General features: G+C 53.2%; 2 protein-coding genes across 7 annotated transcripts; one reads left to right on the top strand and one right to left on the bottom strand.

The window, feature by feature from the left end:
* Positions 1–5,572: 5,572 nt before the first annotated feature.
* Positions 5,573–12,113, top strand: NAB2 (NGFI-A binding protein 2). 3 transcript variants are annotated; one of them, XM_019742323.2, is made up of 7 exons: positions 5,573–6,345; positions 7,778–8,651; positions 9,068–9,201; positions 9,546–9,597; positions 9,692–9,824; positions 10,040–10,231; positions 11,241–12,113. In XM_019742323.2, the coding sequence occupies exons 1-7, from the start codon at positions 6,263–6,265 to the stop codon at positions 11,348–11,350; spliced, it is 1,578 nt and encodes a 525-aa protein (XP_019597882.1). In that variant the 5' UTR covers positions 5,573–6,262; the 3' UTR covers positions 11,351–12,113. The 3 variants fall into 3 exon arrangements, with proteins under 3 accessions (XP_019597882.1, XP_019597881.1, XP_019597883.1); XM_019742322.2 differs by having other exon boundaries at positions 5,838–6,345; positions 10,025–10,231; positions 11,241–11,501; XM_019742324.2 differs by lacking the exon at positions 10,040–10,231 and having other exon boundaries at positions 6,111–6,345.
* STAT6 (signal transducer and activator of transcription 6) lies at positions 12,053–25,784 on the bottom strand. 4 transcript variants are annotated; one of them, XM_074325547.1, is made up of 23 exons: positions 24,869–25,005; positions 22,474–22,528; positions 22,044–22,180; positions 21,547–21,685; positions 21,161–21,244; positions 20,677–20,815; positions 20,498–20,550; positions 20,145–20,293; positions 19,414–19,545; positions 19,104–19,292; positions 18,709–18,796; positions 18,465–18,587; positions 17,792–17,884; positions 17,258–17,464; positions 15,956–16,050; positions 15,723–15,859; positions 15,253–15,399; positions 14,972–15,035; positions 14,761–14,868; positions 14,491–14,583; positions 13,644–13,709; positions 13,427–13,558; positions 12,598–13,345 (listed from the first exon to the last, which is right to left on the bottom strand). In XM_074325547.1, the coding sequence occupies exons 3-23, from the start codon at positions 22,178–22,180 to the stop codon at positions 13,156–13,158; spliced, it is 2,565 nt and encodes an 854-aa protein (XP_074181648.1). In that variant the 5' UTR covers positions 22,474–22,528; positions 24,869–25,005; the 3' UTR covers positions 12,598–13,155. The 4 variants fall into 4 exon arrangements, with proteins under 4 accessions (XP_019597876.2, XP_019597880.2, XP_074181648.1 ...); XM_019742317.2 differs by lacking the exon at positions 22,474–22,528 and having other exon boundaries at positions 12,053–13,345; positions 24,869–25,152; XM_019742321.2 differs by lacking the exon at positions 22,474–22,528 and having other exon boundaries at positions 12,053–13,345; positions 13,427–13,555; positions 24,869–25,152.
* Between the last annotated feature and the right edge of the window lie 846 nt (positions 25,785–26,630).

Below are 26,630 nucleotides of genomic sequence, written 5' to 3'. Positions count from 1 at the left end.
TGGTTCAAGCCCCGTATGGGCCACTGGGAGCTGCGCCCTCCTAAAAAAAAAAAAATAAGAATAAAGCCACAGGGATTTTTTTTTTTTTTTTTTTTTGGAAGCAAAATGAACATAAGGATTAAGAAAAAGTTTTTTATTCCTCACAATATCTTGTGAGACAAATATTATCTCCATTTAAAAAGCCAAGGCTAAGATAGGCCAAGGTACCTGCCGAAGGTCAATATCAACAGTAATAAGTCAGTTGATAGCATGTGAAAAATAGCATTTTACCTCTGTGGTTTTCCTCCCAAAAACCCATAAAACTAATCCAATCATGAGAAAAACATTAAACATTCAAATAGAGGGGCATCCTATAAAATACCCAACATGTACTCCTTAAAACTGTCAAGGTCTTCAAAAACAAGGAAAGTCTGAGAAACTAACAGCCAAGAGGTGCCTAAGGAGACATGAGAACCAAATATGATATGATATAATGTATGAGATCCTGGAACAGAAAAAAAAAAAAAGGTAAAAACTAAGGAAATCTGAGTAAACTATAGACATTTAGCTAATAATCATATATCAATACTGGTTCATTAATGGTGGCACATGTACTGTATTAATATAATAGTGGAAACTGGATGTGGGTTATATGGGAACTCTGTGTACTATCTTCTAAATTTTTTTGTAAATCTAATAAAACTGTTTTAAAAAATAATTTGTGTATACACACACACACACACACACACACACACACCACTTCATTTTCAACCAGACCCCAAATTCTCACCATTCAGAGCTCACTCTTTGGTTTTCACTAATGGCCAGCGAACAGGGGAATTAATTCCAAACTTGGGAACTACGTAATTCCCAAAGATCACTGATCACTGATTGCTATATGTAAAAATGAGGTGTACAAGTAATGTACATAAACACATCACACCTTACCATCCAAATGAATTCTGTCACTTCACAGTAATCACTCAAAGGTTTTAACATTGTTTTAAAAATGAGGACACTGCTCAAAACACTTTGAGAATCATCTTTGGATTCTATAGCATGCATTGCAATGAATATTCATTATCTGCAGGTGGATCTGATTTGTGCAAATAACCAAAAGAACTCAAGCCAAGACTGATGAGTATAATGGGGTGGGAAATCTGGATAGCAAATGTGTTTCAGAATTTTTTTAGATTTAAGAAAGGTAATATGGTGCATATACAATATAAAGCAACAGTCCCAATGGGGTCTGGGACACTACCCTGTAATCAAAGAAATTAATATTTCTGCTATGAGATATGTGAATAGTCACACTGGGATAAAGCTATGGAATAAACCTAAGTGTGATAAACAAAAACTACAAATAGCCTCATGTAAGTTTAGGTCAGGTTTGCCACAACATAAGTTCAGGTCAAATTAGGTGTTTCAACAAATGAGATTTAAAAGACTTGGTTTTCATATATATGGTGTGTGTTTTTTATTTAGGAAAAGGATTGCAGACAATAAATATTTGATGAAGACGATTCCCAAAACTTTGAGGAGAAGCACTCCATTCCATTTACTCTGTCACCCAAACTAGAGAGTCACCCTAACCCGTCTTCTCTTCCCTCAACACCCTAGTCACTTAATCATCAGGTCTTATTGATTTGAATCTTAAAATCTGTCCTTTCCTCTCCATCCTATGCCAGTGATTTAGTCCAGCACTTTGCCATCTCTCACTTGGAACCACTTTAGTTTCCTCCAAGGTGGCCTCCCTGCTGTTTTTGCAGCCATAAAGCCCTTCCTCCACACTACTCCTAAATGCAGATCTGACCATGTCACTCCCATGTTACAAAGTCTTTATGGTTCCACAGTATCTCCTGTGATGAAGCCCAGGGTCCTTACTATGATATGAAACGTAGATGTAAAGACACAACTATAGCAATGCTATTCAAAGTTTGTTACTAATCTGCAATGAAACAATTTCAGAAATAAAGTGTAAGCATTTAGAAACTTTTATAGCAATTTGACAGCAAAGTTTTATATTTATTGAATCTAATAAAAATGGGGATTTTATTTCATTTTTCTGTTAACCACTTTTTGTGTATTTTATAGACGTAGTGGACAATAGATTGGGATTTCTTAAATTGGTCCTTTATTATAGTTTGAGAAGCCTTAGTCTATAATATCCTTAATGGCCTTGTAGACCTCCCTGGGCTCCTTTTTAAGCACCACCACCACCCATCCAGCAATAATTAACAATGTCTAGTTTCTCAAACATATTGTTTCATACTTCCAGGTAAGTTTACATTCTGCTCTCTGACTTGACTGTGCCTTCCTTCTGGAAATCTGTTCAGACTTCAAAATCCCAGGCTGCATCATCTCCTTTAGATGCCTGTCTAAACCTGTCCCTTACAACTCCAGGCAGAATAGATCACTGGCTTCCTATATTTGTGTCATTGTTTGTACCCCCATTATTGCATTACATTGTAATTGTTTATAGGTCTATCTCCCCTACTAGTCTATGAGCTCCTTAAAGGCAGTTCCTTTGTCTTTTTGAGGCACAGTGAAGCACCTCCTCTAAGATGCCTAAATTGAAGGATAACAGTCCTTAGACTATAATTCTAATATGTTACTGAAAAAGGAAAAAAGGAGGATCATTACTTTATATTTTTCTATTACCAGCAAAGAGTTCAGCCTTCTACCTTTAACACCTGGGCATGAATTAATTTACCAGAATAGTAGACATTTTAGAAGGTCAAGGAACCAGACTTGTGAGACTTGCTGGAAACTTTAAGAAGGATGGAGACATGGAAAACAAATGTCTCCACTTAAACAGTTTTGCCCACGTTCAGCTCCTTTTGGAGTAAAATCTATGTCAATTGCCCTTTTCAAAGTTGCTCAGGCCTAGAAATAGCATCATCAACCCATTTGTTTCAGAGGGCCCACCAGATACCCAACCTACACCGGAGAGGTCTTGGGCTATGGGTGAAACAAGCAACTATAAGTGAGTGTACAGAGAGCCATGAGGCCACTGAGGGATGGGAGCAATTCTGCCCAGAGGGAGTACAGGAAGGAGAGGGTCCAAGAAGGTGACATTTGAGCCAGACCTTGCAAAGTAAGTTGGATTCAGCCTGGTGAAAAATTGGGAGCGGTGAAGGGATGGGGGTTAGAAGTGCAATCTGCTAATTAAAATGTACACATCCCTGGGAATGCGAGTCCGCCAGGTTCGCGATTTCCTCACTCCTCTTTTCACCCAATTTCTTCACAATCTTTTCCCCTTTTCTTGGGAAATTGGGACTGAGGATACTGTTTCCCATCCTGGAAGAGACCACTATAGACAATAAATTAGTCAATTATTTATTAATAAATTATTCATTGACAATAAATCATTTCATTAAATGGGATCCGTAGCTCTGCGTGCCTATGAGAACTCTGAGGTGGGGGGAGCAGGTAAGTCAAGTAGGGAAGTGGTCCTGAGCCACCCTAGAGAAAATGGAGCCCATGCAGAAAACGAGAAGAAATGAAGATCTTTGTATTTGTCCCACCCACTTTTTGTCATCTTCCACACACACACACACACACACACACACACACACCTTTATGTTTTTCTATAGTTTCTCACAGTCTCAGCCTCTCTGTCTCTGTGTCTCTCCTTTTGCTAAAGACTGGAAATTCCTTGTTCTCAACGGAAGGGAGTAGGAGGGAAGGTGGGGGTGGTAGAAGTGGGAGGGAAGCAAAGAACAGACATCTCAGCAGCTCTGGCTGCGGGGGTGCTCTGGGCTTCTGGTGGGGCTTGACAAGTCAATGATTTTTTAAATGTATACATTTTAAAATCCACACATAGGGGCTCACATACAAACCTAGACAGAGGCACAGATACACAGTAGATGTAAAGAAACACATACAAATACATAATCTCTGGCTACAGAAGTACGAACTGGCTGTAATATCTTAAATTTGCTTAGCATTTTACAATTTACAGAGTTTTCACATACGTCCTCTTATTTGAACCTCATGACAACCCTGAGAAGCAAAGATAGAAAGGCTCAGGAGTTTCACAGTTTCGTACGCAGACAGACCCCTAGGGGAGATGGCAGGCTTTGACGGCGGGATTTTTCTCCACTCTTCGGCCGAGTACCCGCCCCAGGACGGAGGAGTGAAGGCCTCTAAATTGGCTCCTCCCTCGTCTTTCCTGGGGTGGGACCTAGGCGCCCGGCGCCCAGTGGGTAACTGCCCTCTTACTTCACGCCCTACTCCGCCCTCTTCCTCAGTCCAGCGTCTCCCTCAGGATACCGGGGCTCAGCACCGCCCCAAGAAGACCAAGTGGGAGGGAGGGGGGCGCCTCAGCAGAGGCTGCGTGGGCGGAGGATGTGCGTCACGGGGAGCGTGGGCAGGGGGAGGGAGGAGGCACGTGGAAACCCGCGGCCAGCGACTGGCAGCCCAGACTCCAAAATAACCAGAGGGGGTGGGGGAGGGGCGCCCACACAGAACACAGGGGGTCGGAGTACCCCCGAAGGAGCCTGTCTAGCCGTGTCCCCCAGTCGCGGGATAGGGGATGGGGAGGGACTCAGCTTTGTCCTATCACCCCACACTGGGTTGGGGCTTAATGGGGCAGGAAAGAGAATTTTAGCTACTGAAATCCCTCCAGTGATGTACCCCTCCTCTTCTGCCCCCAGCGGAGACCGAAAGGTCCCCTCGCCAGGCCGGAATGTAGAACCAGCCTCCGCACACGCCGCCCACGCCCTGCCGGGTCGGGCCACTCAGAACTGCGGAATGATGGGGCGGGGCTGAGGTTTTAGACCGAGGGAACCTTGCCTCTGGCCAGTCTGTTCGCTTCCAGTCTCCCTCCCCCATCCCCCTGCCATCGTTTCCTCTGGGCCTAGAGCCGCAGGGCCAGGCCCTCAGAACCCCCGCCTGTCCCCAACCCAGTCCTCCCAGCCGTGGGCGGGAGTGTAATGGGAACCAGATGGGGCTGGAAGAAACAAAGGGGGGAGGGATGGTGGGTTGTGGAAGGGGCTAGGATCCTTGAAGGAGCTCCTCCCTCCAACTCCTCCGTAGGGAGCCGCGCCATCGGCTCCCGGTCTCCTGCCCATCCTCCACTAAACTCTTGAGTGAAGTCCCCTAATAGACGTCCCTAGAAGGGGTATTCTCCATATCCCAGCTTTGCCACACAGGATTCCCCAGGACCAGGTTCCCATCCTCGGCAAATAGGGTACGAATAGTAGACGAAGGCGGGGTATCCCTCCCATCCCTGCCTGACCTATGCGCTAACAAAACCCTACGCGTCTAATGAACGCGTCTAAGTGGTAGGTTCTAGCATAACCCGCCCATTCCTGTTCCCCGAACTTCAGCTTGAACTAGAGGTAGGGATGGGGAAGGCCTGGGTTTCCCAAAGTGGTCTCTTCAAATTACTATTTTGGCCGGAGAAGAGCGCTGGGATACCTAACAGATTCCTGCAACGCCCCACTCTCACAGAACTGCCATAAATGCACACACTCTATGGGAGTCAGATGCATGCACGAGAGGAGCCGCGCACCCTGAAACTCCGCCAACTTTTCTCGGCTCACCCCTAACATTCACACGTCCACCACCGCGAGTCCTGAGTGTGGGCAGTGGGCGTCCGCGTAGTTGGTTCAGCGCGTGTGTACGTCCGTGAATTTCTGTGTCTTTGTGTACCTGTGCGTGGTTGAGAAACTCCGCTCTCCGCGCGGAGGGGGGAGGAATGTCGCCTCCTGGGTGCTCACGTGGGTAAGTGGGCGAGAAGAGGGCCGGCTGTGCATCCGGCGTGGGTGGCACGGAGCGACCTCACCCCTCCCGCTAGGTCCCCAAACCCGCCTTCCCTATCCCGGCCTCGGTCACCCTAGTCCCAGCTCGGCGTCCCGGCTCCGAATCCCCGCCCCCGCCTCCTGCTCTACACCCCCTCCCCCCCAGTCCCCGCCTCTCCTCTCCGCCGCGGAGTCTCCGAGGCCCTCGGAGAGGCCCGGGCGCCCGCCCCCCGCCCCCGGCCTCCGCCCCCATCTCTACCCACGCCCTCCGCCCGCCCGGCAGCCAGCGCCGCGCGGGGCCTCGTCTCCGTGCGTCCTGCGGGGGCGGAGGCGCGGAGAGGCGGCAAGCGCAACCGGGGAGTGGGGGGGCAGAGGCACAGACAGAGTCGCGGAGGCTTGGAGAGAGGAGACGTGGAGGGAGGGACGGAGCCCGGACCGCGGCGGACACGGCCTCGCGCGCCGGGAAGAGCGCAGCGCGCACCAGGCGCCGAGCGCCGGGCATCAAGAGTGGTAGCCCCGGTGGTCTCAGGCCGTCCATGCACAGAGCGCCCTCCCCCACAGCCGAGCAGCCGCCGGGCGGAGGGGACAGCGCCCGCCGGACTCCGCAGCCCAGACTCAAGTTAGTGGGCAAAGGGAAGCGGCGGGGAGTGGAGATGGGTGGAGCTGGACTCGGAAAGGGGTCCGGAGGGCGGAGGTCGCTGAGAGGACGAGGGGAAGCGGGACGGAGGTGGGGGGTGGAGACTGATGGAAAAGGGGGTGAGTCTTCAAATTAGGGGGCTCTGGGAGCAGGCAGGGGACTTGATGAAGCTGGATGTGAAAGAACAGTATCTAATTCATCCCCCGTTTACTCTATGGGCATGATCTGGCATGTGAGCCCCCTGCAAAGAACGTGGGGGCCCCCAAGCGCCAGGGGAAACCTTGGAACTCTAGCTGGTAGCAGCGTCGGGGGAGGGCCGCTCCGCTGGCTCAGCCTGTCTTTGGCATGGTGCACGCGGGCCCAGGGATCCGGGAGAAGCCGGCGCTTTTGAGCCAAGAGAGTATCAACGGGGCTGTGGAGAAGCAGGGGATATCTTAGGCGTCCTTTCGGATTTTCTGTATCTTTATTTACAGTGTGGGGAGGGGAGTTTCGGCGTGCAGCCCCTCCCTCACGAGGACTTGAGCCGCTCCCCCACTCCACTTGAGATGTGGGTGGAAAATAAGGGAGAGGGTAGGCGGGAGCCCCCCGGCGGTTTTCTCCTGCAGACGCTACCACTGTAGGAGTGTGTGGGGGCGGAACAGGCCCAGAGAAGAACAATTGAGGCACTCCTCCCCTCCCCCCTGCCTGAGTTGAAGGGACAGGCCTACCAACAGAGCAGTTGGGGAAGGTCACTGCTGCGTGAGGGCTAGAGGGGGGAGGGGTGGCACTGAGCAGAGGGGAGGTCCTGGAAGGAGAGAGCAAGAGTGTGCTAAGAATGCCTAACTGGTGGGAAAAGCTGAGGGTAGTGAGGAGAGCAGAGGTCCACCCGCTCACAGAATGGGAAAGGACAGCTAAGGGGCCACACCCCTCTCAGGCACATGGGCAGGATGCCACTAGGAAGTGAAGCTGGCCAGCAGTGGTCCCAGGTATATCCCCTATGGGGAGGATGGAAAAGGGGTTTCCTACATTCATCTCAGTGTGAGATGTCACCAAGTAATGGGCAGACCTACTGGTATTTAGAATGGAAGGTGAGGACCATGTTCTGGAGAAGAACTAGCCATCCTGGGGTGTGCTGACTCGCCTCAGCGCTCAAGGTCTTGCCCAGGCCAGAAAGGTAAAAGCTGTGGATAGAGGCTAAGAGATTTTGACTTCTGCAGAGACTGTGCTGGCTTTTGGTACTTCTGGTCAGTTGGGATGGCACTGGCGTGTCTGTGCCTCTGAACAGTGCCTGATTCTCAGTCTGGGCACTGGGCAGAAAAGGCATTCAAAAGAGAGGAAGAGGAGCAGGCAGGAAAGAAGACAATTGTGAGTGTGGGTTGGTACCCAGTAGGAGGACTGACGGCCTCCCTCTATCTCTTGTGCTCCTCCTTCTCAGGCCTAGTGCCCGAGCCATGGCACTTCCTCGGACACTGGGGGAGCTGCAGCTGTACCGGGTCCTGCAGCGCGCCAATCTTCTTTCCTACTATGAGACCTTCATCCAGCAGGGAGGGGACGACGTGCAGCAACTGTGTGAGGCGGGTGAGGAGGAGTTCCTGGAAATCATGGCACTTGTGGGCATGGCCACCAAGCCCCTCCATGTCCGACGCCTGCAGAAGGCACTGAGAGAGTGGGCCACCAATCCAGGGCTCTTCAGTCAGCCAGTGCCTGCTGTGCCAGTCTCCAGTATTCCGCTCTTCAAGATCTCAGAGACTGCAGGCACCCGGAAAGGGAGCATGAGCAATGGGCATGGCAGCCCAGGGGAAAAGGCGGGCAGTGCTCGCAGTTTTAGCCCAAAGAGCCCCCTTGAACTTGGAGAGAAGCTGTCACCACTGCCTGGGGGACCTGGGACTGGGGACGCCCGAATCTGGCCAGGCCGGAGCACTCCAGAGTCCGATGTTGGGGTGGGAGGAGAAGAGGAGGCCGGCTCACCCTCCTTCTCCCCACCTGCAGGGGGAGGGGTCCCTGAGGGGAACGGGGCTGGGGGTTTGGCAGCAACTGGGTCTGGGAGTGGTCCGGATAGACTGGAGCCAGAGATGGTCCGCATGGTGGTGGAGAGTGTGGAGAGAATCTTCCGGAGCTTCCCAAGGGGGGATGCTGGGGAGGTGACGTCCCTTCTGAAGCTGAACAAGAAGCTGGCGCGGAGCGTGGGGCATATCTTTGAGATGGATGATAACGACAGCCAGAAGGAGGAGGAGATCCGCAAATACAGCATTATCTATGGCCGCTTTGATTCTAAGCGGCGGGAGGGCAAGCAGCTCAGCCTGCATGAGGTGAGGACCCCAGCCTCCCAGGATTGCTCTTGGCTGCCAGGCCTCAACCTACTCACCTCTGAGAATCCTCACACTCCCAAGTCTGTTTCATTACCCCTTGACCAGGACCCCAGCCCCTGACCCCCTCTGTCCCACTCCAACCCCAGCTCTTGCAATGCTTTCCTCCTCAAGTGAGGGGAAGCAAAGCCCACCTGTCCTGTCTGCTCAGGACCACACAAGAATGAAGGAGGCTCCGGGCATTCCTAGGAAGCTGTGGGTGCTGACCTCTATCTTCCTCAGAAATCGGCATAGTGCCAAAACCCAAGCAAGCATTTGATGGGTGGGCCTCATTTGTCTGATGGTGAAGGATTGTGAGGACGTCTGGACAAGGCAGTGGGGAGTTAGGACTCTGACTGCTCTGGCGGTTCTGTCCACAGCTGACCATCAATGAGGCTGCTGCCCAGTTCTGCATGAGGGACAACACGCTCTTACTGCGGAGGGTAGAGCTCTTCTCCTTGTCACGCCAAGTGGCCCGAGAGAGCACCTACCTGTCCTCCTTGAAGGGTTCCAGGTAAGGCCCCCTGCTGCAGGTCCTTTCTAGATTAGAATCTTGCCAAGGAGCTGGGTCATGTCCTAATTTCCAGTTCAGGTGCCTCCAGGCCTGCTTCCTACCCACTTGCATGTCTTGACTTTGGCGAAGTCCACTTGTCTGAGGTCTGGTCCCTCTTCCCATCCATCTCAGGTCTCCTCTGACCCCCCTTCTCACAATAATAGTGCCTCAGCTGGAGACTCCTGCTCAGTCAGCATCTTTCCATGGTCTTGAAATGATGCATGCCCCTCACAAGTTTCTGTGCCCTGCCTATCATGTGTCCCTCTCGCCAGCCTCACCTTCTGTATTGCTCTCCATCTTTGCAGGCTCCACCCTGAAGAATTGGGAGGTCCCCCACTGAAGAAGCTGAAACAGGAGGTGGGTTTTCGAGTGTCTATGTAGGGGGCTAGGGCAGCCTTCCCCAATTTCCTACCTTGCTAGGTCCTCATTTCCCCATTTGGGGCATCCACAGGTTGGAGAGCAAAGTCACTCAGAAATCCAGCAGCCTCCCCCAGGCCCTGAGTCCTATGCACCCTCATACCGCCCTAGCCTGGAGGAAGACAGCGCCAGCCTGTCTGGGGAGAGTCTAGATGGACACTTGCAGGGTGAGTGTGCATCAGAACACTTCTCTCCTCTGGGTTGGGGAGGGAAGGTGGAAGGCGTGGGAGGAGGGAGCCAGGAGGCAACTGCCTGGAACAGGGTTGGGAGGCCTGGCTGGATGGGGGCAAAAGGGCCTGGGCCTTTTGGGTCCAGCTGTGTGGTTGAGGGTGGGGGTTCTGTTGACTGTAGTCCCTTACCTGACCAGTGCCCATGCCCACAGCTGTGGGGTCATGCCCAAGGCTGACGCCGCCCCCTGCTGACCTGCCTCTGGCATTGCCAGCCCATGGGCTGTGGAGCCGCCACATCCTGCAGCAGACACTGATGGATGAGGGGCTGCGGCTAGCCCGCCTCGTCTCCCATGACCGCGTGGGCCGCCTCAGCCCCTGTGTGCCTGCAAAGCCGCCTCTTGCAGGTGAGGCAGCCAGCAGAGCTGTCCCCAATCACCCCCACCACCCAGGCCCCACAGTAGCAATCCTGGTGTCCTGGTGCCAGGTGGGAGGAAGAGGGATGTAGACCCCAGAGAGGGCAGTAGGATGGTTGGGCTCCAGCCACCCAGCCTTGGGCAGAGAAGAGGAGGACCCTGCAGGACTGTTCCCACTGGGGAGGGTCTGACCATAATGGAGATCTCTGAAGGGGGAATTGGGGTGAACAGGGAGACAGAATGGGGATGATGGGGAGCAGAAGAAGGGTCACCTGGAAGGGAAGCTTGGAGAGCACTTCCACCAATGCAGGAGGGTGGAGCAAGCTAGGAGTTGGGGTGGGGCTGCCCAGCCTTGAAGTGGAGGGGCCAGGAGGGGGATGCTTTGTGTGTGGATGGGGAAAAGGGGAGAAAGCTAGCAAAGGGCCGGTCAGTTTTGCTGGGCAGCGGCTGGGCTGAGAGTGATGCAGCAGACAAAGCCACCAACTCTGGCTTGGTATTTTTAAACTGTGTGGGTGAGAAGTGGGGGCAGGGACTGAAAAGGGGGCTCTTCTTTGGGGAGGAACTGGGAGCCTGGCTTCCTGTGTTCCCCCTGACTTTGCTTCTGAGAAACTTGGGGGGCATGGTTGGTTGGGTGGGATCTGGGAGGGGGCCAGAGATGAGTGGGGGCGGCAGAGCCTGGGAAGAGGGGAGGGGGAGAGGTCAGAGCCAAGCCGCCCCCACAGCTCCTGACAGAACCAGAAATTCCAGCGGAGCGGAGGAGGCGGGAGAGACAGAGAAAGAGAGACACACAAACAGAGACAGAGAGCTACACACAGCCAGAAAGAGGAGGGGCACACACATTTGGATATGGAACCCCCCATATATACGCGTTGGGCAGGAGGCAGTAACGCAACACAGCAAGCTCATCTTTGCTACCTTCTCTACCCCTGCCTCTGTTCTCAATCCCCTCTCTCTGCAACGTCCACCCCGCAGCCTCCTAACCAACCCCTTTGCCCTGCAGAGTTCGAGGAAGGGCTGCTGGACCGATGCCCTGCCCCAGGACCCCATCCAGCTCTGGTCGAAGGTCGCAGGAGCAGCGTGAAAGTGGAGGCTGAGGCCAGCCGGCAGTGAGGAGTGGGCTTGTGTTCTCAGACCCAGGCCCCCGGACTTGTGGCTCCCACAGATCCCTACACTGTCAACCCCTGGCATCTAGTCACAACCCTGGATCCTTCTGCTGCCCTTCTGCCTCCCCAACTGCTCCATGGGCATAGGACTATGGGGCTTCAAGCAATAATGAGTAGGGGCCTGACGAGAGGATGCAAGGAGGGTGTGTGCTGCCCCTCACCCTTGCCCGGAGCTCGGGGGCAAGGACTGTCTGCAGGGTATCTGGGGTTCTCCCCTCCCTTGCACAGCACACTCCCATTCTCTCTAGTTTGAACCTGTGGTGTGAGCAGTTGGACTCAGTTTGGACATGGGGGAAAGGGGACTTCCCTGGGAAGGTCCAGCAGCTAAAAATGGAAACATTTCCCCCCAGAACTGGGGGCCTGGGAACACTGGACCTGATCCTCCTCCCCTCTGCTCCCCCATTTTTTGTGCTTCTAGTTTGTTTCTATAATTTAATAAGTGCTGCAGTTTACTCACCTATTCCCATTTCCCCCCCCCCAAAATCCTCAGCAATTCTTTCCTTTCTGCCCTACCCTCTCTGGGGTGGGGTGGATGTGGGGTTCCCTTCATCTGTCCCCATGGGAAGCCTGGGTTGGACTCAGTGTCTTCCTCAACTTGGGGCTAAACCACAGTACCTGTCCGAGCAGTTAGAGCATCTTTCTTTTCAGATTGTGTACAGTAGATTATTTATTTTGTTATTTTGGAATAAAATTTATTTTATGGCTTAGGATCTATGACTCCCAAGAGGGAGATAAGGGTGGCATGGGGTGGGAGAGTGGAGGAAAACTGGCGGTGCCTGGGGAAACAGAAAAGAAGCAATGGGGGAGAGACCCTAATACACCGAGGGCATCACACACCTGGTGTGGCCCCCAACTCTCACCCCTGCATGATTGGTGGTGGTGAGACACGGAAGCTGCAGCCACATGCAGATGTCACAGGCACATAGTCCTACCTGGACAGTCATACTCAGAGCTGAGTACATCTGGGTTAGCATACGTCAGCGGTCAGCACACTCACCAGTGTCTTTTTGCAGTGTTTCACGCTTCAGAACTTGTCACATAGACAAAATCGGATTATGTGGCCATAAGAGAAGTATGTGTGACATTTCTACGTCCACATGTCTCAGGTATACACACTTGCACATAGCTATACACCAAGAAACTCAGGCCATGCATTTCACATACACAACCAAAAACCTCTGACTGACAGGAATCTGGAGCTGTTTGGGATTTGATTTTTAACGTAGGTGTAACCCACATCAATAACCAAGTGTACAAGTCCCTCTTCTCCCCCTCAGGGTCTCCTAAACTGTTTCCTCATCCCCCAGGGACCCAAGCCATCCCCAGCCTCTAGTGCAAGTGTGCGCATGTGTCTGTGCATCCTGAGTCCTGGCTATGGGTGGGAGGAGAAGCCCTCCATACCTAACTTCTGCTCTTGCCCATTTCACTTCCTGCTTAGTCCCATCTCCGGGAGAGAGCCGTGAGTGTGTGTGTGTGGTGCGTGTGCAGGCATGCTGGGGTGTGTCACTTTGGAACCTGAATTTCTCTTCCGGTACTGGAAGGGAGAGGGCAGGGGTATGTGATAAGAGGGAAGGAGTGGATAGGCTCCACCCACTGTGCCTTCTCCAGGCAAAGTCTTTTCCTCCTGACCAGGAAGTAGGTGGGGACAGGACACCCCCCCTGTCTGCTGCTTGGCAGGAGCATGGGCAGGTGTCCAGAGCAGGTCCATGGGGGTGGAAGAGCTGTCTCTCTGAGCTCCTCCTCCAGCTGGGATCACCAACTGGGGTTGGCCCTTAGGTCCAGGTGAGACATTGAGATCCCAGACTGCCCATAGGAGGAGGGCTGCAGGAGGGGTTGGGCTCCCAAGGATCCTCCCCCTGATTCCCCTTGACCCTCCAGGAGAAGCTTGGTGAGGTCCTGTTCAGTGGGAGGCAGCAAGTGCGGAAACATGTCTTCATCAACCCTACGAGGAGGAAGGAGAGAAGCCGTGGGATAGGCACTCCTCTAGCCCCCACTCAGCTGCCACCCCCAGGCCACCACTCACCAGGTCCCCGGAGTGAACCCTCCTACAGGCTGTCTCAGGCAGCTGTCTTCCGTCATGGTCACATCCGAGCAGAGCAGGGACTCGGGGCTGGACATGGCATGCTCCCGAGGCTGGCATGACAGCAGACCCCTGCTGCGACCAGAAAAGTAAGATGTTGAGGCAGGGGAGGCTGGGAATGAATAGGGCACATGGGATCGAGATGGGGGCTGTCACTCACTGGGGGTGAGTTTGGTCAAAGGGCAGGCTCATGTCGCTCAGGTTGGGGGGCATCTGCAGGTGAGGTCTGGAAGCAGGAAAGAGGGCACAGTCAAAGGAAGGCTGGGCAAGAGCCTTTGCAAAGTCAAAACCACTGAGTAAGGAAACAAATCTCAACACTTCATCCTGACCGCATAGCCTTGAGCACGCTATCCCTACAATTGGGAGCTCAGTCTTCCCATCTGTTAAGTGTGGTGGGTGTGGTGCACTGGAAGGAGGTGGGGGCTGGATTAACTACTTTCTGATGTTTCTTTGCACTAGGAATTTTGGTGATTCTAAGTCCCCCACCTCAACTCCTGGAAGGGGAGATGTCATGCCTTGATTAAGAGTTAATAAGTACCTGAGTGCTCTCTGGGATACAGAAACGTCTAGACCACTTCAAGGTCAAAACAGATGAGTAAATAAAAATGAAGACTGCAGATAAGTGAGTGTGGATTCCAGGAGCAGGCGAGAACACTAATCCTTACAAAAATAGCTCTTGCTATGAGCCAGGTACTATGCTCAGCTTTACACATATTATTAATTCATTTAGCCTTCACAATAATCCTATGAGGAAGGTATTATTATTTTCCATTTTACAGATGAGGCACCAGAGTTAGGTAATTTGCCCTGAGTCAGTAAGTAGCGGAGCTGGAATTCGAATCCAGGGAAGTCTGGGTCTTAACCATTAAGCCTCAATGGAATGGGCAGAAAAGACAAAGCTTTTTGCTGCCCCTTTCTCACAGAAGACCCTCTCCTAACAAATTCAAGTGCCCATTCCCCTTGTAGCTGGGTATCCCCACCCTATCCCCAAGAGGCTCTTCACTTACTCCTGGAAGGCTGGCAACACGTTGACTGATTCTTCCCGGGGGAGGGCTTGGTATGAGGACATGGAGTGAGAGTGTGGTGGGTACACCTGGGGCCTGGGGAAAGAAAGCAAGACTGCTGGATGCCAGTCCTTCTCCTGGACATCCCCAGCCCCTGCCTGTGGATGGGAAATCCCTTCCCGCCTTCAGCCCCCTGTGCCAGGTCTCCCAGCGGCCCATACTGAAAGCCCGCCTGCACAGACCACCCCCATTTCTGTCTCTCAAGCTCCTTACACCATATCTGGTCTGAGCTGCATGGTCATGGAGTCAGGGGGCATTCCAAGATCATAAGAGGGCACCATGGTAGGCATTTGGGGCTCGGGGGTGGGGAGCGGCTGGTCCCTGGAGGAGGGAAGGAGACCCATGTGACGGACCAAGTGTGGATGCCACCACCCCTTCCTACAGGTAAGTACCACACCCCACTCATCATCACCACCACACTCACCTTTCCACAGTCATCTTGATGGTAGCTGGGACGTAACCCCTGCCATCCTTACCTATCTGTTCATCTGTTGTTGGGAGGAAAGGAGAACTATGGAATGCTCCAGGGTTAGGAAGGAGGGGAGGTAGGAGAGGTGGACATAGCTGATGGGCAAGTAGGAGAAGTGAGGCTACAAAAATGGAGAGAAGAGTCAGGGATGACACAGAGTGGGCACGGGAGGGGCAACTGGTAGCAGGAAGGAGGTGGGCAACAGGAAGGAGTCAGAGCTCTTAGCTCCAGCTCACGCTTGTAGTGGCTCCGGAAAGCCTCATCCTTGGGTTTCTTGGGGTAGAGGTTTTTGAGCTGAGCAAGGTCCCGGATTCGGTCCCCCAGCGAGCGAATGGACAGGTCTTTGGCAGAGAATGGCTGGATGTTCTCTATCTGTGGGGAGCCTATGATAGGAATGAGACCCTGAGTCCCCTCTGTCCAGATTTTCTTCCCCTTCCCCAGCCCCCACACAGAACTCATTCTCAATCTACAAAGGCAAGGGGAAGAGGACCTCAGGTGGGGGTCTTGGGGAAGGAGAACCACTAATTTCCATCCACAGAGCTCACAGTGAGAAGATGGCAGTTTAGGCCACAGAAGGAGGAAGAGAAGTTGGACCTAAGGAAGAATCTGCTGCAGATCGGGGTTGGCATCAAGGAAAGCAAAACGTTTCCTTCCCAGAAGAAACCCCAGAGGCACAGAAACACAGGACTGGCTGTGATGACCTCACCATCCTGGCCCCGGATGACGTGAGCAATGGTGATGCCTCCAATCTCTGAGTCGCTGAAGCGAAGGAGGAAGGTTCCATCGGGCTCGTTGAGAAGAAGGCTAGTAACGTACTGTTTGCTGATGAAGCCAATGATCAGCCTGGCCAGGATGAAGGAGAGGATGGGGGTGGAGGCGCTGGATGTGGACAGGGAGCTGCATGTGCAGCTGCTCAGGCCACCTGGGGCAAAGACTCACCGATCTGACCAGTAGCTCTTGAGACAGCGTTTGGTGAGGTCCAGGACACCATCGAACCACTGCCAAAAGGTGAAGCCACGACCCAACAGGATTTCCTGTGGCGTGAGGAGGAGCTAGTGTGAGCATGAAAAGGCCAGAGCTGGAGCCTGGTTAGGCTAGGCACTGGGCTGTGTGTGCCCACAACACAGTCGCAGCACTGAGGGACCAAACTGGACCTGAGACCCCCATCAGTGACAATGGCCAACACTCACGTTTACCATGTGCCAGGCATTATTCCAAGCCCTTTCCATAATTTATCTGATCTTGTCAAGACCATGGAGGTAAGCCCTGTAACTTATCCCATCTTGCAGATAAAGAAATGGAAGCCCAGAAAGGTCAAATAACTTGCCCAGGTCCACACAGCTGGTGAGAGGCAGAGCTGGGATTTAGCCCAGGAAGTTAGGGCTGGGGCCCCTCATAACCATTGTGCTCCCCTCATCCCTAATGAGGCCTGGTAGACGTGGAGTCCAGAGAAGGCGGCCGCCAGGTGTGGGTCCTGCTCCCTTTGCTAATACATCCTCTGGTCGTGTGGGCTTTTCTTTCTTCCTTTTTATCTAAGAGAGCAGTACATGACTACATTTACCCAGCTGGTGATCAACCAAGACACCCAGATCTTCTTTTTCTCCGGTTCTTGTAACAGACCCCGTTCTGAGCCACCTTGTTTTGGAGGGAGTAAAATATAGTAGCTAAGAGTAAGAGTCAGAAATATGGGGTTCTATCCCAGCCATGCTACTCACCTGCTGGGAGGCTTGGACAAACTACTCAACCCCTCTGAGCATCAGGTTCCTTGTCTGTAAAATGGGGATACTAATGTACCCACCTTGAAGGGATGTTGGGAGGATTAAATAATATACGTAAAATGCTAAGCATAGTGCCTGGCATATAGTAAACTGTCAACACATGGTTGCTGGTATTACTAGTGTATGTCCCTGTGGGATTTCATCCCTGTTTTTGTAATAGGAACTATTTTACCAATAGGTCAAAGTCATTTTGAATCAGAGCTGTGTTTACACAATCTGGTTGAGTCATATAAGTTACTGGTGAAGAGGGAGGACAGAGGGCCAAAGCCTGAGGGGTCAGAGTATGCATCCTCCAGGCTGACCCTGAGCTCCGGGGCCCCTCCTGAGAGAGGCCTTTGTGGTGAACATGATGGGGCATGATGAAAATCCCAGCAGTTGGTCCCTGGGCAGAGGTTGGGGAGGCCCTGAGTGCCCCAGGGATGAAGAGCTTGGGGTTGGGAGGTCTGAAGGGCAGGGGAATGACCTTGTTGAACTGTGACCAGGATACAGAACGGTGCTGGAAGGCCTCTATGTTGAGGTTGTTGTCATTGAAGATCTTCTGGGCCAAGAAGAGGAAGTGCTCTTGGAGTAGCCCCTGGTTGGTCCCCACCTCAGCCATGAACTTGAGGTTCAGAGTTTCACACATCTTCTCCCAGGGTACCCGCTCAGCCACCACAAAAGGCACACGGTCCTGGAGTGAAAGGGGAAGGAGAGGGTGCCTCAGCTATCACCCCCATTCTTCCTCAGGAGGGGCCTTCATTCTTCCCACCTCCCCTCCCAGGCATTGTCCCCCTGAGCTCTCTCACAAAGATGGTGCTTTTCCAACAATAGTGCAGGGTGCTACGACAGGATAGTTAAGACTGGTATGAAAAGAGGTAAAAAGCATGAAAGCAGGTCCATGAGAAGAAGTTAAGGTCACTCACATTTGAACATGCCTGCCACCCCACCAGCCTGTACCCCACCCCCCATGTTAGAACCCACTCTGCCCCTGTACCCCCCATTCCAGGTCTTTCCTCACCATCTCAGAGAAGGCATTGTCCCACAAGATGGTGGCTTTGGCATTGTTATCTTGGTTGCCATGGACGATGACCACCAGGGGCAGAGATAGGGCCTGAATGGGATGAGGAGAGGGGGTTCTTCTTATTAGGGCAAGGGGCTTCCTCAGGGGCTGGCTCTGAGGGGAAAGCTATTGGACTCACACAACATAATTAAAAGCTTATAATATGTTATCAAATGCTTTCTGAAGCTCAATTAGGGCCTTACTGTAGAGAAGTGGTTATGAGTCAGTGCTATGGAGCCAGACCTCCAGGTTTCAAATGCCAGCTCCAACACTTAGTAGCTGTGTGACCTGGGCAAATTACTCAATCTTTCCGTGTCTCAATATCCTCATCTGTAAAAGGAGGTTAGAAATGATACCCTCCTCCTGATGTTATTATGAGAACTGTGTGTGAGTGTGTCACTTAAAACAGGGCCCTGGTCCACAAGAAGGTGCTCGTTGCTGCTACACTGTTATTCCTTGACACATGCACTCCATGCTCTTGCTTCTCCCTGCTCACCTGGCCCCAGTGTGCATGAATCCCAGACGCACAGTGTAGGGGGCTGTCATGAAGGAGTGAGGATACAGGACCCCAGTGTGTGCCATGGAGGGGCCCTGGGGCCCCAGACTGGGCAGGGCTGGGGGCTCAGTTCACCTGGAGCTGGATGGGGAGTTTGTTGGGGCCGAGAGTGAAGCTGGTGGAGAAGAGCACAGCACACTTCTCCTCGGTGACAGACTCGGTGCCCTTCCGTTCACACCTCTTGATTTTCTTCAGAAGCTGAAGGGTGGAGTGAGGGACAGCAGGACTGAGGACAGAGATTCCTGGGCTCCAGCACCCTCTCCAAGGAGAGTCCCATAGTCTGAGAATCCCGACCCCCGCCCTGCCCTGAAACCCTCACCAGGTTCTTGAACAGGGCAGAGCAGCAGTTCCCAGAAACACTGATCTCCAAGGGCACAGTGTTGTTGGTGATTTCCCCGGTGCTTTCTCTGCCAGGGGAGACCACAGAGTGAGCGGGCTGGACCAGGTAGGGGGAGGACCTTGAGTCACTGGGTGAATGGCATGGACTTCTGGCTCCAAATCTCCATCTCCCCGCCTGGGTTCTTAAGGGAGGCAGCCCGTCTTGGCCAAATCATGCTCCCCCCACCCCATTCCAGCACTGATGGGTCCCTCCCCTTCCTCTGCCTTGATCATCCCATGGCCCTCCCTCTCAATCACACAGCTCTTGGAGGTGCCGGTCCCCCAGGCTCCTCTGGCCTCCACCACCCCAAGAGGTCTTCTTCAGCCCCAGCTTACGCTCCAGCCCCAGGCCCCTGGGGCATGCTCAGCTCCCTCGCCTGCTTCTCAGTCACCATGTCGGCCCTGACCAGTGGTAGTTTGGCTGAGGCTCCCAGGAACCGTAGGCCCAGCAGGAATCGAACCCCAGCAGAAAACTTGGTCTGAGTTTTCAGAACCTGGGGGGGCTGCTTCTCCACCAGGAAAGAGCTGGGAGGAGTGAGAAGAACAAAAGAGAAGTCAGCAGATGGGTCCCTCCTGGTGCCTTCCCCGCAATTCTCACCCTCATCCTTCCTTGGGGTCTGGCAAGCTAGGGGCTCACAGGGCATACCTGGTGACAAGGGTTCGAAGGACTTCATCCAGCCGGCTAATCAGTGCTGCCCGGTTCTTGGGCTCAAGCTCTCCACCAGCTGCCCCCACCTCCTGCTGCAGCTGGGAATAAATGTCCACCAGGCTCTCACACCTGGGGGTAGGACAGTGGTCAGGGGACACAGGATTCAGGCTACCTACTCCAGCCCAGACACCCTACCCTTAAACCCTGGTAGGAAGCAGGATAGTGTGTGTGGAGGGGTGGGATGGGCAGGGGGTGTGGTTGCAAGACACCTGTGCTGAAAGAGTTCTGGGACCTACCTTGGCTCTGGATAGGGGGTTCCTTCTCAGTGCCTGGATCCCCTGTGAAAACCCCGCTGCCTCTTCCCCAGGGCTCTGATACCCAGGTCAGCTGCGAGCACGTATGGTGCTTTTGCACAAACTGAGAGGTGCCCTGCCTAATAGGTCAAACAGAAGAAGGCTTCCTATTCCCCTGGGCATGGGGCTTGAATAGAGAAGCGCGGGTTCGATAAACTCCCGCTTGTGGCCCCTAGGGTGGCTGGCAGGTGTAATTGTACAGGATGCAACCTGAGCAACAGTGTGCATAGTTCTGCTGGGACTGACTATTCTGAGTCTTGGCCCACTCCAAGGCCCTCTCACCTGGCTTTTTCCCTCTCACACCTGTGGTTCCTCCAGCAGAGACAGCAAGTGCCCACCCCATTCCACTCCATTCCCCGCCAGCCCTGCTCCAACCTCTCCTGTAGTAGGGTCATGCTTTCATCAAATGGGGCGCCGTTCCCTGCCAGCTGCTGCTGCCGTTTCCAAATCTGGATCCTCTTCAGCACCAGGGCCTTGACAGCCTCCAGCTCCCCGACAGTCTCTTGCAGCAACGAGGCCAGGGCCTGCGGGCAGGGAGGGCCTGAGCCAGGGCCACATGCTGCCTCCTCACCACGCTCTCCTGAGGAGAGGGCTATCTTTCTCACCTCTCTGCCCTTCCCTTCCCCACCTCTGTCTCTCTGAGGTCTAATCTCCATTCCTCCACAGATTTGAGATGCCTCAAAGATTGTACTTTGAGCTCAATCTCCACCTCTCAGTCCATTACTCACCTCACTTGGCTCAGTCCCATTGGCAGGGGTTTGTATCAAGCTGTGCAGAGACACTGAGGGTAAGGGCAGAAATCAGGGGTGCAGATAGATTTGAGGTTCAGTCAAGGTTGAGGTCCAAGAGGGGGTCACTCCCACACACTCCCCAGAACCCTCTTAGGGCTCCAGGCCTAGGTTCCCACCTTGGCCAGCCTCAGTCCCCTGCTGCAGGGCTTCTTGGAGAAGGCGAATTTCGCCTACTCGGTGCTGCAGCCTCTGCAGAGCTGTGTTAAACTTGAGTTCCTCCTGCTTCCAGTGGAAGGGCATTGGCAGGTGGCGGAACTGCGCAGGAGGGACAGACGCCAAGAGTTGAATTGTAATAGTCTGCCGATTTCTTCCCACTCGACCTCCACTCCCTAAAGGGATGCCTGCTGCCATGCCACTTGCCTCGACTTCCCTTTGACTATTCTTCCTGACTTTTTGGAATCTTCCAGAGATTAAACTTCTCTCCTGGCAAAATCAGCGCTTTACTCCTTCATAGACCTCACTACCCTCAAAACGTTCTTGGTTCATCCTGGGACTAGAATACTGAGCCTTTCCTGAAGTTCAAATTCTTTCTAGTTTCTCAACGCTCAGGCTAATGTTCCAGGAAGTTGAGTTGGGGTGGGAGGTGGGGTATGACAATACCTGTTCCATAACAGCTTTTTTCTCCCCTTGAAGTATTTGTCTGAAAATGGCCACCAGCTTCAGGGGGTCCCTCTGATAGATGCTCTATAGGAACGAAGGATGATGGACAGGGTTAGCCTGGCTGTTACCCAGTCAGTCTCCTCCTTCAACGCCCCCCCCCTCCAACCCCTATTCTCACATGCACTGAAAGGCAACACAACTGTAGACTCCTGAAGTTTTCATTCATTTGCATGCTTTTAAAGTCTAATTTGCATGCTAGCTAACAGCTAACAACAGGAATACCAATTTGCTTCCAGTGTCCAACCAATTTTCTTCCAGCATCCAATGCTCACCCCACTTCCACTCCTGCCCCACTCCAACCTTGTCCCCTCCCCTCCTGCCCCCACCTCCAGAGTGCTGATGTGCTGCAAGATGGCACTCCCCTCCCCCTGCTTTCTGGCAGAGGTCTGAAGATGCTGGACAGTGGCGGAAAGTAGGGTGCTGGCCATGTTGCAGCAGAAGGCATCAGAGCCGACCAGGAACTCCCTGTGGGAAGATCAGGATGAAGAGGCCTTGGGTCAGCGCTTCCTCAGCTCTACTGACCCTCCACCCCATAGCAAACAGCTCAGCGGCTCCTTCCCATCCTATGGGAAGGTCCTCTGCAGCCTTTATCGTGCCCCTTGTCCCCCAATCTTCCAGTTGTGATGGGAAGTGCCCTTGCCCCAGGGGACTCCATGTGTCAACATGCATAGTCTGATGGGTGCGGCACAGACTCCCTGTTACATCTAGGCCACCACACATGAAATAATGGGTCCCAAGTCCCAAAATGGAGCAAGAAATTCTAATGAAAGGGAGAATGGATGGGGAGGACATGGGGGACGAGCATGGGGCAACCAGAACTCACCAGGGCTGGTTCTCCAGCCAGTCACCCAGGAGATGCCGCAGGTGATGGGGAAAGTCGACATAGAGCCGCTGCAGTTTTTCTGGGGGCATCTGGGAGACCAGCCCCCACAGAGACATGACCTGGTGTTTGGAGGGCATCTGGAGAAAGGAACAGGTCACTGAGAAGTGCCCAAAAACGGTGGCCTATGTTCTGGGGGGGAGGGACCTCCTGTAGACAGCCCTCCCAGAGACCAACCCCCCACCACTCACAGCCAGACCACCTCAAACTAGGGACATCTTTGGTCAGTGCCTGAGACAAGGGTATCCCTCAGTGGTAGACACAGGGGTGGGAAGAGGTGAGCTGCAGCCAGAGAGGTGGGGAGACAGGTGATATCGGGCAGTAGGGAAAGGTCTGTGAGAGAAAGCAGGGGACGAGGGTTGCATCTGTAGACCTGGCTTTGGTACTGTGGGCAAGGAACCTCCCTCTGTGGGCCTCAGTCTTCTCATCTATAAAATATGAGGCTCGGATAAGTGCAGAACTTTCCAAACTTTTTAACGCAGTAGAAAATTTTAACCTGTGGAATCCCAATTATATAAAAGGTATAAAAATTGCAGTTTCTCTGTTGAAGGCAAGTATGGTAGGCCTGGAACGCTACTACTTCTAATTGCCTCTCCCCATCTCCTGACCCCAAACGTGTCCCTGAGAAACCCTTCAAAGTTCCAAGTCTCCATGAGATAATTTGAAAACTAGCCAGCTAGATGATGAAGAAGAGGATGTAGGACAAGAACAGCTACCGTTTACTAAGCACTTTCTATGTTAGTGCTCATTAGAGCCTCACAAAATTTTAAAAATATATAATTATCCCCTTTCATAGATGAAGAAACTGAGTCTCAAGGGGGTTCTCTAACTTGCCAAGGCCACTCAGCAAGCTAGTTGGAAATCAGGATTGGAATCTGAATGGGGATTAACCACCACATTGGACTGCTAGGATCCCTTCCAGATCCAAATCCCATCATCCTAAGAGGAGTGCTGAGGGAAGGGAGTTGAAGAAGGGGTGACCGAGCAAAGGGGAAAGTAGAGCGAACTCAGCAAGAAGGTGAGAGAGAATGAAGAAAAAGTGGAGTTAAGCCTGGAGTGAAGAGCCTAGAGGAGGGGGAGAGGAAGCTAGAGGCTTGGCTAGAAGGCCAAGGACAGAAAAGAAAAGAGGGAGAGAGGAAAGGAGGAGATGGGAGTAGGGGAGAGGGTTGTGTCCCCATTTCTGGGTGGGTTGCAGGGTGGGGTGGGTAAACAAGTGGTTTCCCAGGGGTCTCTCAGTTCATGTTTCTCATGATGTCCCTCTCCCAGAGATGAGGGAGAGGAAGGGGTTGGAACCTCCCTGGGAAACCCCGAGCCCAGTAACCCCAAATCCTCCTGTTGTGCTTTTAGCCTCTCCCTTCTCCCAGGACTTCCAAAAGGATGGAGAACAGAGGATCCCTTTCTCTGGAGACTCCTGCTTCAAGATGAACTCCCCCAGCCCCAGTCCTCCCCCCTTTTCTCCCAGGATTAGAATCCTCTTGCCCCTCCTCCCCAATCCCAGCACCACAACCCCAGCTCTTTTCTCCCAAAAGCAGAATCCTCCCCCACTCCTGCTCAGGGTCCTCCAATACAACAGGCCTTTCTCTACCCTTTTTTTTGGGGGGGGCGCACCTTTTGGTGTGTGTTTCAAATTCAAGGGAGGACTCCACTCCTCTCTCCTCTCTTCCACTCTTGTTTCTCTTGATGCTCAGACCTTTGACCCTCTACCCTTACCCTATTGAGGACTGAGGCGATCCTTAAGCCATCAGCAACCCCTCTTTCTTCTTTGTCCCCGTGTTGAGTGACCAGCCTTCTGGCCCAGCCCTAGCTTCAAATCTCCTCCCCCACTTCATCCTCAGACCTCAGGAGGCCACACTTTCCCCCATCCCCACCCAATAACAAGGCTGGGTCGATTGGCTCGCCAAAACAGGAGCACCACCTGCATAAAGGCCCCCAAAGACTGGAAGGGACACGGAGGAGCCACAGCATGAAGGGGTGGGGCCAAGATTTCCTTCCCAACTGCGAAGAAAAGCACGACGTCCAGGGTTCTCATCACCCACTTCGTGACCTAAACCTGATCACCTCAACCCCTACATTTCCGAGTCCTCTGACCGTGGGACCACAGGATCAAAAGTCAAAAGAGCTTCTCTGAGTTGCCCAATGTGTATTTGTGGCGGTGGGGGCGGGGAGAGGGTGCAGGGAGGCGGAGCCAGTTCAGCACGAGGAGGGTTAACGCCGCGCCGCTGGGAAATCTCGGCGTCTACAGCAGCCAAGCGAGAAGCAATTTTGAGGGGGAAATTCCCCCTCCTCTGGGGCACCATGAGGTCTATATCTGGGGATCACTTATCCCCCAGTTCCTGAACAGGAACCTGGATAGGGGAACAAGACAGGAGTTTGTCAAAGACCCACTGCCCTCTGGCATCAACCTTCTAGGGAGGGGCAGCCACTTCCCCCCACACACACTCAGCAGGCAGAGGGTCACCACCTTGCCCTCTTTTACCAGTCTTTACTTGTCCTTGGAGGTTCCGGAGGCAGGGGTGTAGAAAAAGTGACCCATGAGGGGGAGGTGTGAGTACTGGGCCTGTACCCATCCCAGATTCCTCTGAGATTCGAAACTGCCCAAACCCGGTACCACCAGCTACAACACCAGCTGAAACAATTTCTTGGGGACCATCCGCCCCGCCCAAGGAAGGATCCTGAGAGCCCCCACCCCACCCCGTTAATTAATTCACCCTCCCATACACTGATAATCAGAGACCCCCACCCTCCCATTATCAGAACCATCCCCTCACCTTGGTAACCCCTCTGCTGTCTTCTCCCTTTCTCAGCGGGCACTGCCAGGCCCCATGGGTCTGTAGCTCTGTCCAGCGAGTTCAGGGCTGGCCCTGCTAGCACCCGCCCTCCGCCATCACCACCAAAAAGAAAAAATACACACACACACACACACACACACACACACACACACACACACACACAAAATCCTCTCCCGTCCTTCCTCCTCAGTGTAAGCAGTGGCTGCCCCAGCCCGCTGTTTCCGGCTTCTCTGTCTACCCAGGTCCCTCCCTGGAGCTCTGACGACACAGAGAAGAGAAAGTAGGCTGGAGGAGGAAGAGGAAGAAAGTGGGGTGAGGATATGTGCCTCCTGTGCCGGGCGGGGGAGCCAGGACCGGGGTCAGGGTCCTGGGGCCAGGCTGGAGGGGAGGCTGATCCCCACTTACTCTGTTTTCTCAAAAGCGATAAACTTTCCTCCAGAAAGTCATCTAATATCAAGCAAAGACATGCGCCCCAAACTGCCTCTCCCATTCTCAAACTTTTGCAAGAGCCCCTGGGGTTTGGGCTCCGGAGGGACTGGGCTCCCCGTGGTCTCTGGGAAAGCAAATCCCTCTGGGCTTTGTGCTCCCTCCAGTGGAGGACCCTGAAAAGCAGCAGGGAGCTTGATGTCCTAAGGCCTAGGTCCCCCTCCCTTATTGGCAGAGAAAGCTTTAGAAGTCGCGTGACCACTGGTGGGAGGGAGTGGGGGTCCCCAAGCTCAGAATTCTGCAATACTCCAGGAGTGCCTCAGACTGACCGTCTCTGCCCCCTCCTCCCACGGTGCTTGCTAGTCCTCAGACCCCGGTGGGAGCCAGCACAAGCTGAAGTTGCTGCCTGCAGACTCCCCAGGGACAAGTTGGATTATGACTCTGCTGTGCAGCCTTAGTGAAGTTCCTGTTTCTGGGGTAAACACTGAGTGAGACACACCCAGGAACACACATGCACAACTTCCCCGGCCACAAGAACACACACACACACACACACACACACACACACGCTTACACACGTGCGGGCAGGCTCATAGACATGTCAGCACTCAGAGCCATATGCAGTCACAAGGAGACACACGTACACAAGGCTTGCTCAGCTTCTGAGTCATCATCCATCATAACTAGTGGATGGTTTCTGCAGCTTTTGCTAGAGGAGGAGCTGAAGGAGGCTAAGGGACCCAGAGAGGCCTTCACACTTCCAAACCTGAGAGAAAGTGTGTGGAAAGGGTGGTCTCTTGGGGAACTTGGGAGGTGGGAGGAGGTTTCCACCCCCCTCTCACCCAACAGGGCTGGGCTGAGGGGCCAAAGCTAGGCCTATGCTGCCCCCTGGTGCCTGAACTGATTGCCAGAACCCAGCTCCTCCCCTCCCACCCCACGTGGCCGGGCATGTGTGTTCAGGAGTGCATGGGTGTCTGGCCCAGCCAGTCAACAGGGTACCAGTTAAGAACTGTTTGGGTTCAAATCCTGCCAACACTGCTAACTGCACAGCTCTGGGTGATTTACTCTGTGCTTCAGTTTTGTCATCTGTAAAATGGAACAAATAATAGTCTTAACTCATAAGGTTGTGAGAGTGAAATATGATAATACACGTGAAGGCTTAGAACAGTGCCTGGTACTAAATATTAGGCACTATTTTGATTGCCCAGAATAAACCAGACATGAGGAAGGCAACAGGGCCTCCATCCTACGTCAGGGTCCCTGGGTTTGGGGATATTAGCTCTACAAAGACAGAGCCTATTAGAGGTATGTGTGT

This window comes from Rhinolophus sinicus, linkage group LG02 (genome assembly GCF_036562045.2).
Source record: "Rhinolophus sinicus isolate RSC01 linkage group LG02, ASM3656204v1, whole genome shotgun sequence".
Classification (NCBI taxonomy): Eukaryota; Metazoa; Chordata; class Mammalia; order Chiroptera; family Rhinolophidae; genus Rhinolophus; species Rhinolophus sinicus.
This window is presented reverse-complemented; position numbering and strand designations above follow the sequence as displayed.